Below are 13,555 nucleotides of genomic sequence, written 5' to 3'. Positions count from 1 at the left end.
CCTTGCTTTCTATTTAATGAGAGCTTGACCCCCCCCGTCAAAGCTGTCTTTCACAGCTCTGCTGTCAGCTTGTGGCCAGTGAGGCAACCGGAAACAATTTCAGAAACATCCTGAGACTGATACAGGTTTGTCAGTGTATTGCGTGAGTGATAAGACAACATGCTGTACCAACGAGGGCCTGTAAATGAGACTGCAAGTAAGACATCGCACCAGAGACAGAAGCCATATATCTTTCAATCTCGTGTTCTGTTTTGCCATCTGTAACTTGCACATGTGTTCTTTTGTCTTAAAGATAAATCCTGCTTAAGTTGACTACAACAGTTCCTTTACCTCTCGTCTTCTGTCTTTCTGCCCTATAGGGAAATTAATTCTTTTCATTTTGTTAAAGATCCTAATATCAAACTGAGGGATTGAGAGGGAGGGAGTGAGAAGGCTCTGAACAGTTGAGTGAAAGGGACTAGAGTTTATTTTGACATATAAAAATCTTTTATATGGTAAGAGATGCAGAAAACAAAGTTTTTCCAAAGAAACAAATAAAAACCTCTGAAAAGGTTTCTAGAGGACTTGGTAAGCCAAGGTCTCTCTATTTGAAATGCTGTGCAACACTGGTACAGCTTATATTGGCAGATTTCTTTCTGTTTCCTTAACTGTCTAGAGACTACATTAGAAAATACAGTTGTCTTTTAAAAAGGCTAGTCAACACTGATAATAAACACACTCACAATGAAGTCCTCGGTGTGGTGTTGTACTTTGATATTTCAATTTACATGCATGAGTTTAGGGCATGTTCTCTTGTGTCAACAGATTTTGTCAGATTCTTAAGAAATGGGACATACTGTAAGACCCATGAAACTGAACTTGTTGAGATTTGAGAAGAGAAGGCTTGATGCGAAATGCAAAACACCTGCAAAACATTTACCTCCTAAAAAGTGGCTGCACAGAGGAACAGGATATCTTCTTCACACTTACTGTTTACAGGCGTGAAGTAAAGGGTTCATATTTCAGCAAGAGAGATTTCTGCTAGACATTAGGAAGTATTTTCTAATGACAGGAATAATAAACACTGGAATGAGTCATCTGAAGAAAGCACAGAATTGCTGCCAAATGAGCATCTGCCAGAAATCATATAGTTGATGGAGTAGGTGACCATATTTCCTGTGATTGTGTTATGTCTGTTAACCTTTATGGTAGCTGATTTTCTTTGGTTATTAACTGCCCTATGGAGACTTGCATGACAATGTAATTAGCAGCAAAAGGTTAGGGGTGTTATGATAAAAACAGTGTTTCTGCTTGCCTGCTGGTTATCCATGAATTTTTTCCCCTCTCCTGGCCAGGAAGGAGGCTGGATTTGAAATCCACAATGGATTGGATATCCCTTGTAACCTTTGGCATACAAAGGTGATTTCCAAAACCAGGAAACATTGATTTATATCTGTTGTTGATAAAGTCATAGGTAGCAGCTTAATAAAAAGCTTATTTTTCCCTTCCAGAAACAGCAGATCTTCCCGTATGTGTTACTAGTGCTCTAGCTGCACGGGGTGGGGGTGGGGGGATTTATTTGCCTTTGAGTACATAGGCTACTCATCCAAAAAGTTTGTGTTTTGACATTTTTGCTGTCTGGAACAAATCCCTTTCCTTTCATTAGACTTGACCTCCCTTTTTTCTAGCTAGTGAAGAGTGTGATTTTTTTTTTTTCTTTTCTGTGGTAGATGTAAAGATTTAAGTCAGTTATTTCCCAACTTAATTTTCTCTGTATTCTAAGCTTGTGCTATAATCAGAAGCTGAAAGTATTTGAAGTTGAATTTATATATTTAGATCATTTTGATTAAGTTGATTCATTCCAATGAAGTGGAATTTGTTTTTTGTTTTGGGGTTTGGTTTTTTTTGAAGCAGACTCATGTTACACCACAGATCGACAGCTTCCTATCTCCTGTGAGGTTCTTGTGACGTTGTCAGCCTGGTTATCTGTAGCTTTCTGGCAAATTGGTATTTAAAGCTGTCTTTGTAAAGTACTCCTCAATTTTTGTTTCTGGAATACCAGCTTCTTAAACCACTCTTCAAGGAAAGCAACTTTTCTTTTCCTTTTTGGAACATCTTTTAGGAAAAAGACATAGGACTGCAATTACTTAAATATAAAACTTAGCTGTAGCTTCTAGTGGGTTTTGAGTACATCTGTTTGTAAAATCCCCGAAATATAGGCTAGTAATGTGCTAGGAAGTGCAGACACTAGTAGAACAGTGTTATCCATATCACTGTCTGCCTTTAGTATGTGAAGGATAGTGTCATCAGCCCTTAATCGTCAGTCGTCAATAGTTCTGATGACAAAATATGTGTCTACATACTTAGTCTAAAAATAAAGATGTGAGTGACCTTGCAACTGAGATAAAAGATCACTGGTGTGGCCTTTACAGGTAGGTTTGAGCTTGCTGTAGTATGTCTCAGTTAATCAAGCTCTTCAGCACGTACAGATCATAAACCTTTTCAGTGGAGTACTTTAATGTGTATAGTGGCTGTATTAAAAATGAATTTCAACATTTCAATGTATTTTAGCATATATAGAAACTTTTATCAGCTGGACTGTCCTTTAATGCATTTCAGGTTTTCTGGATAGATTTCTTATCCAAAGACATTTCAACATGGAGATATGGCAGGAGCTGGTGTTTGTAAAGTATTTTTAACTTTGGGTTTTTCTTACGTATTTGCTGTAAAATTTGATGCTAAGTTTAGAGTGAGAGGAATATGGGTATGCTAAAACTAACTAATTGTAGATTTGTTATAGTTACCAAAGTTTTACCTTGATTTTTCTATAATGAAGCAAATAAAATGATGTAAAGGAAAGGAATTCTTCTTCCTGCATACACACCTGCACACAGGTTGGGTCCTCAGTCCATGCTTTGGTAGCAACTGTTCTTTGTGCTTGTTTTTTTCTCTGGAGCCTTTCTATAACAGCTCTGTGTTTTGGAGCTGTGCCCCTTTGTAATCTCGTTGGCAGGAATAAATGATGCAGAGAGGGCTTTGCATCTGTTTGCTTGCGGGGTACATTTAATGTGCATTTCGGTTACTTTCAGTTGAAAAAACAGAAAACAGTTGCTGCTCCTTTTTAGCATACTCTTTAAAGGAAACACAACTTAAACTAAATTTCATTGCTACTTAAAGTCTGCTGTAATTATAGGATGATGTGCCTGTGGTTGGTTAATTCTTACTGATATATGTTAGGTTAGACTAATTCTCACTTTTTTTTTTTTTTTAGGGAGTTTCATTGGTTTGCCTGAAAACAAATTACGTATTTGTATTCAGCCTCAGCCGCAGAACCTGACGGTGGGGGACGCTTTGGTGCTAGAATGTGGAGCTGTTGGAAATCCAATTCCTCATTACCAGTGGTTCAGAAATGGATTTCCCATGGCAAATGGGAGCAAAAATGTCTACACGGTAAGTTACTGCAGAGTGCCAGTGTCAGGCAGTTAATATGTACCACCTTTTGCTTATCTCATAAAGTTTCCTTGAAGAAGATAGTCAGGTGGTAGTCATGGGGTGGAAGGCTATGGAAGTGACTTAAACATATATTGGATTAGAATGATGTATTGGCATAACAAAGATTAAATATCAGTAAAAGTGAAAGCTTCTCTTTCTATCCCATGCTGCAAAGCACTGATTTGTAAGAGCTGTTGTGTTCAATGCTTAGTGCAGCTTAAGCCTGTGCGGTGGATTTGCAGTGTGGCATTCTTTCTTGCATTCCTGAAAGCATTTCTAGAATACACACACTGTCCATCATGCTGTGGAATGAGAGTGTCTACAGCTTTTAGATTTGTATTGCCTTTCTTTAAGCCCATCAAGGGGGCTTAAATGAAGCTGATAAATATATTCTTTGGGGCATCGTGGGATGACTGTGATGCTTACACAGGTAGCTTGCGTGGGCATGGAACATCAGGGGACATATTGGTGTCACGTATTCAATGACCAGGAAGATCAAGACAGCAAGAAGATAGAAGTTGTTATAGGTAAGGAGTCTTTCAGTTTGACATAGGGAAGAAATTGATAAATCGACTGACCTGTCATTAGAATTCATTTCTGAAACATTCAGTATTAAGCCAAGCACGTAACCTTCTGTATTTTTAGTTTATCCATTTGTTAAAATAGCTATCCTTGCTGGCATCAAAGGAAAGTTTAGAGCTTTATCAGTTACAAAGTGCTTTGGATTCTCATGGTGACCTGCATAGAAATGCTATCACTTTTTGACAACGCTAGTATGTATATGGCTTGTCAACAGATGGTGGGCTGCTTGCTTTATCTTCATGCTTTCTTTGACAACTAAGCAGTTTAACTCTTGAGACTTCATTAAGAACTTGTTAGTGATACCGACTGTGTTATACTGTTTGAGCCCTTTTGCAACCAGGGCAGGTGAGATTATCCACAGTTAGTGGATATACAACTGTATATACAGTTCAGTGGATCTGCATGTATTTACAGCAAACTAAAGAGGTGGAGCTCCATTTGTGTAGCTTCCAGATGCCTTTGGGAATACTATCAAGTATTCGTATATGAAAAGCTCTTTCCTCTCGTGAGAAATATTCTAGTTTGGTATGCCTCAGTTTTAGCAATAATTGCCATACAATAATGTAGTCAGTGCTGACAGACTTATACTGCTATAAAATGAGCCAGATTGCGGAGAAGCTTGGCAGTGACCTTTGTCTTCCACTTTGTGCTAACTCTCATAACTGAGAGCGTGAATTGTCTTCCAATTTTTTTCCCCTTTAAAACACAAGGAAGGAAAGCTATGGCAGTGGAGTGCACAGAAGGTAAAGTAAACTTTTAGTTGTGAATCAGTTTTTTAAAAATTAATTATGGGGATGATAGACTGTTGCTGAGAAGCATGGGTGGGTTAAGGGCTTCAGCATGCTTTAAAACACTGATGTGTGATGTAATGTTACTTTTGCATGTGCTTCTCCCTTCTTTGCCTTGATACCATGACCTAGAGCACATGAAAAACGCCAAACCACTTTCTTCATCTGCAGTATTAAAAGTGATTTGATTTTTGCATCATTTCCATGTCCTGCACTTACAGATTCTAGTGCAATATAACGATCTTGAGATTTCTTCAACTGGGCTCAGGAGGCAACATCCTTGCAAGAAAGCCGGAGCTGTTCAGGGACCTGGGTGACCTTAGAGAGTTGGATAGAGCTAGTCCTAGTGATTCTGTCAGCTCTGTGCCTGCAAGACAGTGTTTCCAGCAACCTTATTAGGAAGATTTTCATTCTCCTTTGCATTGCTCCAGTGTGAGTGGAAGACATATCTTGACCTTAATGTTGATGCCATCCCTTGATTACTGAGCATCTCCAAGTATGTAAAATTTACATACTAGAAGGAAACCATATATGAAGATGTACAGCTGCTTTTTTATTTTATTTTTATTTTTTGTTCTCTGACCTTATCTACCAGCACAGGAAAAACAAATGCATTCCCAAGGTACAATAAATGGCTCTCTGCCCTGTTTGTCTTGCAATTAAGCTTCTCTGCAGCATTTTTTGTTGAAAGCTAGAGAAGGTTTGACATTGTGAGGGTGTCATGATCTGTAACTCGCTGGAACGTGCAAGTACTCGGCGTTTGCTGCGTCAGCCTCACTTCCACAGAACAGCTTCTGAGGCTGGTTGTCTCTTTGAGCCTTTCACATCCGTTCTGGCTTGGGCTTTGTCTGCGCTGCATGCAGAAGCCTCCTAGTTATCTGTGACTCAACTAGTCTTTGAAGCGGGAGATGATCACTGTGTTGTGTGTGGGGCCATGCACCCCAACTACAGTTCACTTGGGTGCAGCACCCTTTTTCTGCTAAGCTGCCTTAGAACCCACACTAGCATCAGTTTAGGTCACCGTAGTTTCCCATGTGGATGTATGAGGCTGTCTCGATGGCTTAAGATATATGCCTAGTGTTCCATTGCATGGAACAAGCCTGGCCTAGGAGACTTCTGGTGCTTCGAATAAATGACTTTTCTTTTCCGTGGTTTCCAGTGTTCTCAAAATAAATAGGTGAAGTCTCTGGTAGTTTAGAATGTTTGAAGATCAAATCAGAAGCCTTTCTGAATACCTATAGGTTTATGAAGTAAGCTTTCTTGCTCAGGATGTTGCTTTTTTAGCAGTCCCCAGGACAACTGTCATTCACATGGGTGATTGTGTTCCTTTTCCCTATTTGTTCGAGCTGCTTGCATGCCTGTGGGACTGAGGGTAGTATATGTTTTCCCCTTTGTTTCTGTCTGAGATCTATTATATTGTATTGCTGTGTCTCGCATAACTTAGTATTTTGATGTAGGATTTTTCTCTTCTGCACCTCTGGAAGAAATACATGAAAGGTTAGATTTACAGAAATTTAAAGCTAAATTTTGGCATATTTTAGAAAGATATTTTTATTTTCTAGTTTTTTTGACTTCTACTAATATGGCATGATACTTCTATTAGTAAAAATTATTATTTAGTTCTCGTTTAAGCTATGATCTTATTGGTGTATTTCTTCACAGAAGATCTAAGCGGTCTTCAAAAGCCTGGTAAGTGATACATTTTGAAAAACTTTAATTTCAAATCTTCATTTCACATTACAAATCACTGAAGGCTGACTGTGTTGCAGTATGTAACTTCTGTTATTTGTATGTATTCATAGCTGGGGATTTAATAGGGGCATATATCATGTAAAGGGCAGTGCAGCTTACTGGTTCCAATAAATTAACTTAAAGATCCACAGTGAACCATAGGGTGGCTGTTATTTTTGCAACATCACGCAAAGCTGCTCTTTTATATTATATGCCTGCATATTATATAAATAAAGAAGGAATTATCTTTTCCTTTTTTTGTCTGTGGCTTACTTGGACTCTTAAGTTTTAGTATGTTTTTGTTCTTTCCGATGGTTATCTGCAGACAGAAGGGAGCTGTACGGATGTAAGGTATCATCCATGAAATGCTGAGTTGGTACATTTTGCAAATTCAAGTTGGGGTGGACTAATGTGATTTGAAGCCTGTTTGTTGTTACTGATAGAAATCCACGTCTGGAATAGTACTCCCTGAGGGATTATCCCTGATGCTGTGTTCCCCAAAACTCAAATCACAAATGTCATTTAATTTCCTGTGTTAGACTTAGACATCCAAGATATATTTATTTTTGCCAAAACTTAGTTGACGTCACTGAAGGATCTATCAGTGATGTTGTCATGACGTGCACAGTACCCAAAGCAGGAGGTTTGTCACCTACTGTTGTTCTTTGCAAAGTGTTGGCTCTACCATTCCTCTGTGAAGGATAAAATAAAAGAATTTTACACATAGCAAACTGTCATCCCTGCTAAACATCCCCCATCTTGCATGTCTTTATCTCATTTAAAGAGGATGAAGTATTTCAGGTGTTACTGAAAATGCTAATATACCATTTGTAAGACACAAAATTACACTATAAGCATCCTACAAGGCTGTGTTTGCTGAAAGAGGATGAAGGAAATTAGGTAAAATAACAACAAAAGCCAAGCACTCTTATTTTTATTTAAAGCTAGGAAGGAAACAACTTACTAAGCAAAGTAGTACTGATGGACGATTGCTTTATGGAACATGCAGTTCATTTTCTTATGTTAACAACTGTGATTGCTATTACTGATGATCTATTCTCTTAATTTATTTCAAGCAGACCTACAAGAACGATCAAATGACAGACCTTTTGGTGAGTAGTTTTGTAGCTGTGATGAACATATGTGTATCTTATCTGGGAAACAGAGCTGTCTGAATGTGGCTTCTTCTGCCATAGCTAGTGAAATAACTCTACGGTGCATGTAAGGAGCTGCAGGGAGGGAGACTTTTGTGTGTTTGTATAGTCCTTTATAAAATTTGGTTGCCTTTTCACTAGTAAACTTGGGTGAGAACACCAGTATTTTTAATGACTTGGTGGAATGCCTGTAACTTCTCATCTCTTCCAGTTTATGGTTTCAAATTCTTCTGACTGTGACCTTAACAAGTGTGTTACCCCATTACTTGGAGTACTTTGATATTTGGGGGTAGTGGCATTAGGATGGTTTCAAAAAAAAGAGTGGGAGTCTTTCCACTAAGAGAGTATGCCATGCTTGCAAGCCTAGCGTGGTGTGGATGCTTTGATCCTGAGCTGCAGCTGGACTAACCGCCAAGGTGGATACTGTAGGTATGTTGCGAAGAACAGCCTGCGGTCAGGCGTATTGTCCTGACCGTGCTGGACCACTCCCAGATTCGCCAGTGCGAGTGAGTGAAAGTCCTTCCCTATCCTGCTCATTTTTTCTAAATAGATTTGAAAACTTGCACTTTTAAAAGCATTTCAATGTCAGTGTATTTCTGTTACTCTTTGTCTGTCTCTGCTTTTAGAAAAGTTTACTGTGTTCAAGACCTTGGAAGTTTTCCGTCTGCAAAAATGTTGAAAACAAGTTGGGATCTTGTTTGAGACAGTGAAGTGTTAAGAGACTGAGGCTATGAGCAGAGATTCTCTTCTAGACCTGGTTGTGCATGGTTAATGTCTCTGAAGCAGGTTAAGGAGCATTCTCATGACTTTGTGTGTCGCCAGAGCTGTGGGACAGTAATTCCTATCAGAGAGGAGAAGTAACAAACAAACCAGGGAGGAAAATGCTGTGCTTTAACTGAATAAATGCCTTTCTGTAGTCTAGTGTGCAATGCTTGGATAAAAATCAGGCTGCTAGTCTCTAAAGCATCTCTGGCAATGTAGCTTTTCTCCCCTTCATAGCTGCTTTGTTCAGTCAGGGCAGAAATACTTCCAACTTCATTAAAATCAAAGTGAATATATCTCAAACTATAAGCACATTGGCAGACTCCCCCCCCCAGTTTTTTTTTAATTTTCATATACGTAATTGTTTTTTACTAGCGCAACAGCAGAAAAACCCTTAACAAACAGAAAAAAAGACTTTTTAATTCTGACCTGTAAAAGTTGCTACTTAAATGTTGCTCGTTTTAGAGACAGGAGCATGGGAGATGGAGGCATGAAAGTGGTTTGGGTTTGGGTTTGGGTTTCATAAGAAAATTCAGTTTGGGAAAGCATATTGGCTATAGCTTTGCCATAAGAATTTTCATTTTTATTAAATTCCTTCCTTCTTGTTTGGGGGGATTGAATAATTGTCTATGCTTTCAGATAAATGAAAGAAATAGGAAATAGCCTTAGTGGCTCACTTCTCAGATCAGCTAATCTGTCAATAACCTCTGCATTCATCACAGTTCAAATGTGCTGACTGTCAGAACATGCTGCAATGTTTCTTTGTTTTCTTGGATGAGAAGTGAGTTGAGTTCTAGAGTTGATGTAGGAGGACTTAAAAACATTGTGTAAAATATTGAGATTTGGTCTGTTTTAGCTTTAGAAGAAATTAAATGTAAAGGTATTGAACCCAGGAAATACATAAACGTGCTGTGACTTTGTTTTGCCTTTGCCTTTGCAGCAACAGACAAGGTAGCTCTGTTAATAGGCAATATGAGCTACTGGAATCACCCTCAGCTCAAGGCTCCCATGGTAGATGTCTATGAACTGACCAATTTGCTAAGACAGCTGGATTTCAAAGTTGTTTCTTTGCTGGATCTTACTGAGTCTGAGATGCGAAATGCAGTGTATGAATTTTTACTTCTCCTGGACAAAGGAGTATACGGTAAGAACATGTGATATTCCTAGTGGAGTAGATTGATTTTTGCAATGTATCAAGTACACAAACATCTGGGGTTTTTTAACCTCTGCCAGATCACTGTCATGTGATACTAAAGCAAACTTCACTGTAATAATATGTACATAGAATGGGAAAGGTAAGTTAGAAACACCTACTGGCACATCCTTTGACCTTGACTAAAAATGTTATTGCTGCTTTATTATTGGAACAGATAAAATCTTTGATCTCCTTTCTTTAACCATACCTAAATGTACAGTCCTTAGCTTCTCGCTGCAGAGTATTTCTGTGTTTGATGGTACTGGTGTGTTTATCTGCTAAAAGCTGATGTATCTGTATAGCAGCATGCTGTGCAGAAGTTGCATATTTACACTAGGAGGTCATTAGTAGTAACTTGTACAAATCATTTAAGTAAAAGCACGAGCAGTCCATTATGTCTGTATCGGTGTATTATGGGAAAGAGCTATTAGCAGAGTAGCGAAAACTGTACAAACCAAATTATACTATTGCAAAAGCTGCTCTGAGGAGAGGATATTACTTGCAACAGATTAAAGGTTTGCTCAGTTAACTGGTTGCCAATCTCAGTTGTAGTTAAGCGAGAGCTCTTTGAGCTGTGAATGTTAGATGCACTATATATTCCAGCTGCTTTACAACTTTTTTTGTACTCCTTCGTTTGATATGTGCAAAGGTAGAAATATAGTTTTTTCTCCCCTCCTCAAAATTTATAAAGAAAAATAGACTGTTTTTTCCTGAAATCCTTTCCCCACACATTTATTTATATGGAAAATATTTGTTCCTACTACTTCGTGTTAAGGATTTCCCTGCAATACCAAACCTAAACCTTTCCTAGGTTTTAACTGTGCAATAAGCATCAAGTACAATTTTTAGGGGTTACCGAGACACAGAATTGACCCTGGATCCGGAGACAGGAGAACCAAAACTGAACTGTGTGCATCTCACTCACAAACCCTGGATGAAATGGCTCACTAAAAGAGTCTGCTGAAGAGTGGGGAAAAAAAAAGGACTACTGAGAGATTAACAGGCTCTAAACAATGGTTTCTTTTTCAAGGTACAACAAGAATTGTTTTGAGTCTTCTCTGATTTCCTTGTGAAGGCAGCTGCTGTGGGAAGTGTGAAGCAGACAGTGGCTCGTTCGGGGTCTGTGTCTATCAATAGCCTGTCACCTATCCTGCTAAATTAGCAAAATCTCATTCTAGCTGCAGTTTATCAAAATAGTGAGAATAGCCCACTGTCTGCTCTTGCAAAAGCACAAAAAGAGCCATCTAGAGTACCGTAAAATGCAAGACTACATGTGATCTTGAGCAGCAGTCCTTGCTGCTCCTAAGACACCTTTTAAACACCTTCTTAAACATCTTTTCTGTCCTCTGCCCTCCCCCATGTCTGCAAGTTACTGCTTTTGGTTAGGATTGACCAATCCCTAGGCATATTTAAAATTGCTACTTTGCATTTTGTTGGGGGGAGAGGGGAACGGCCATAAATATAACACTGAATATGTTCTAAGTTTGCTTGTTGGACCATTTCAATCGTTCCCTGTCTTTCTACTAGATGTCTGCAGAACGGTCTTTCCTTCTGGATTTCCATCCTCCAGGAGCTCTTTGGGAAGGGCTGCTGCTACAGAGGTGCTCTTAGTCCTTGCACACCAGACTTTTTCTTAAAGAGCTGAGGAAGAGGGGGCTTTCAGAGCCGGGACAGTAAGCTGCACCCTGATTGGGGGGGGGGGGGGAAGGGGGCAAGGGACATAGCAGCAAAGCCTTGTCTCGTGAAATTGTTGCAACCTAAAATACACAGTACAAAAATAAGAGAAAAACATTGATTTCACTTTATAGTTAAGGTGTAATGCTGAACAGCTTGGATGCAGTCTCTCTTTTAGCCAAGATTTTCAGGTTAAATAGAAAGCCTGCTTTTGAGTTGCTGGGTTCCTTTCAGCTTTCAGGATACTGGCCTAACAAAAATATAGTTTTTCATTATGTCCTTGACAAGGAGTGAAAAAAATCTACAAACATAAATTTCTACTTTAAAAAACAATTTGAAAAGAAGCGCTTTTTTTTTTTCTTTTTTTTTAAGAAAGCCTAATTCTCTTAAGCTATGTCTGTGCACTGCAAAGAAGTTAAAACAGAAAAAATCCTTTGTAGGATATACCTAACAAATTGAGCGGCATAAACTGAGAATTTGAGCTATGGCATTCAGCTTTTTTTACCTTCTGCAGTTGTGAATAATAAAGGACTTTCCTAAGACTCCTGTTTGGGCAGAACTTGGATACAGCTATTGCTTCGACAGAGCTGTGGAAGCTCTGAATATGGAGTAAAGGATTCGTCCTTTTCTCATGTCTTTGCACATTATTCAGGGAGTTTAAGTTTGTTGGAGTTTGTTGCTTAAGGAGGCAGCGCCTCTAACTTTTTTTTTAAACACTTTAGACTTGAAATAAAGCCCAACAAAAACGCAAGGCCCACACCTCTAAAATGACAACATCACCTTAATGATTGTACTGTGGCACCTCACAGTATAGGCTTTTACATTACAGGTAGAAATGAATCTACAGCATGCATACTGAAAGATATGTTTAACACGCTTCTCTCTTGTCTCTTATTTTTTGTTTGAGTCACACATTCATTTCTAAGATATCTATAATAGAATTTTAAAAAATTTTTTAAACTACCCTCCACATACTGCTCAGGAGGTGCCTTCTACTGGGATAATGAATAACCAGTCAAGTCTGATATGCATCACTGCTATTCTTAAATCATTTTTCACATATTTGGATTCTTTGTCGTATTTAAACTTGATTTTTGAGGACAAGGGGCAAGGCAGAACTGGTGGCTGTGCTAGCTGGAGGGAATTGATCCACTGAGCGAAAACCTTCGTGTCTTATGCAGAACAGGCCACCTGACTTGGAGCGTAAGGCAAGTTCTTCTGTAGGCTTTGAGCAGTTTGCTGCTGACTGCCATTATTTTTGGCTTTTTTTCTAAAAGCTAAGGTTGCATAAATGACTCTAGAAATTATTTAGGACAGACCAGAAAGCTGAGCCAGTTGTCCCATTTGAATTGCAGAATTTCCCATAGCATCATCCACCTAAGAAAACATTGTTTGACTCTTTTTGGAACACAAGGTCAGATTCTTTTTTAGCATGTTTTTTTTTTTTCGCTGATGTGATACCTGATGCTCTGTCTGTGCAGAACTGGCTGATCTGACACTTCAGCATTTAAGTTGGAGCCAAAACTCACATGATACGAAGACTGATTATGGCAGTAAAGTTCAGTAGACTTTCTGATAGCTGTTTTCTTTTAGATGTACTTTGTTATACATTTGAATGAACTTTTAGATTCTTACACCTTCTTAATTTTTTTTTATAATTGCTGAAACAAATTTAGGAAACAAAGTACTGAAAGGCCATAATGAGTTTCTTACCAGCACTATCTGAGGGTACTTTTAAGAGGTATTTTAAGAGTTGTATTTTTCAAGAAAGCTGGTATTTCTGAAAGCTAAGCAGAGAATTCTTTCAGTACTGTTTGGCAGTAAACTTCTTCATGATTTAAATGGTCATTTTATTCTTTCTGGATAGTGGCTATTAATATCTCAGAGCATTTAAAAGATACTGTGAATGCACAAATAGATGATGATTTATTGCATTTTTAGTGGGCGTAGCTCCAAACATAAGAGGCACAGTGGCTATTCCTGTTTAGTTCTTGTTACACATACCCATGATGTCTAATATGACACCGTGTAATTGCTACTTACTGCCAGGAAAGTGGCATTTCAGATACTGTTCCTTAAGAGCAGGAGTAATAAACAAAGTGCTGATGATTGTCTCCTTTAATGCCTCAGTCTGTGTCGTATTAAATGCAGTGTGCAATCAATACTGTGTTTTGCAAAGGATAAAAGCATAGACCCAT

At 38.5% G+C, this 13,555-nt stretch overlaps 1 protein-coding gene across 1 annotated transcript in view; it reads left to right on the top strand.

Moving 5' to 3' along the window:
• MALT1 (MALT1 paracaspase) overlaps positions 1-13,555 on the top strand; it is a 38,804-nt gene that overhangs the window by 11,166 nt on the left and 14,083 nt on the right. Inside the window, exons 4-9 of the mRNA XM_026070095.1 lie at positions 3,251-3,429; positions 3,902-3,998; positions 4,764-4,796; positions 6,504-6,530; positions 7,649-7,684; positions 9,429-9,632. Of these exons, the coding sequence (XP_025925880.1) occupies positions 3,251-3,429; positions 3,902-3,998; positions 4,764-4,796; positions 6,504-6,530; positions 7,649-7,684; positions 9,429-9,632 (576 nt within the window). The remainder of the gene's footprint in view (positions 1-3,250; positions 3,430-3,901; positions 3,999-4,763; positions 4,797-6,503; positions 6,531-7,648; positions 7,685-9,428; positions 9,633-13,555) is intronic.

This window comes from Apteryx rowi, unplaced genomic scaffold, assembly GCF_003343035.1.
Source record: "Apteryx rowi isolate R43461 unplaced genomic scaffold, aptRow1 scaffold_304, whole genome shotgun sequence".
Classification (NCBI taxonomy): domain Eukaryota; kingdom Metazoa; phylum Chordata; class Aves; order Apterygiformes; family Apterygidae; genus Apteryx; species Apteryx rowi.
The sequence above is the reverse complement of the archived record's forward strand: the minus strand, read 5'-3'. Positions and strand labels throughout refer to the sequence as shown.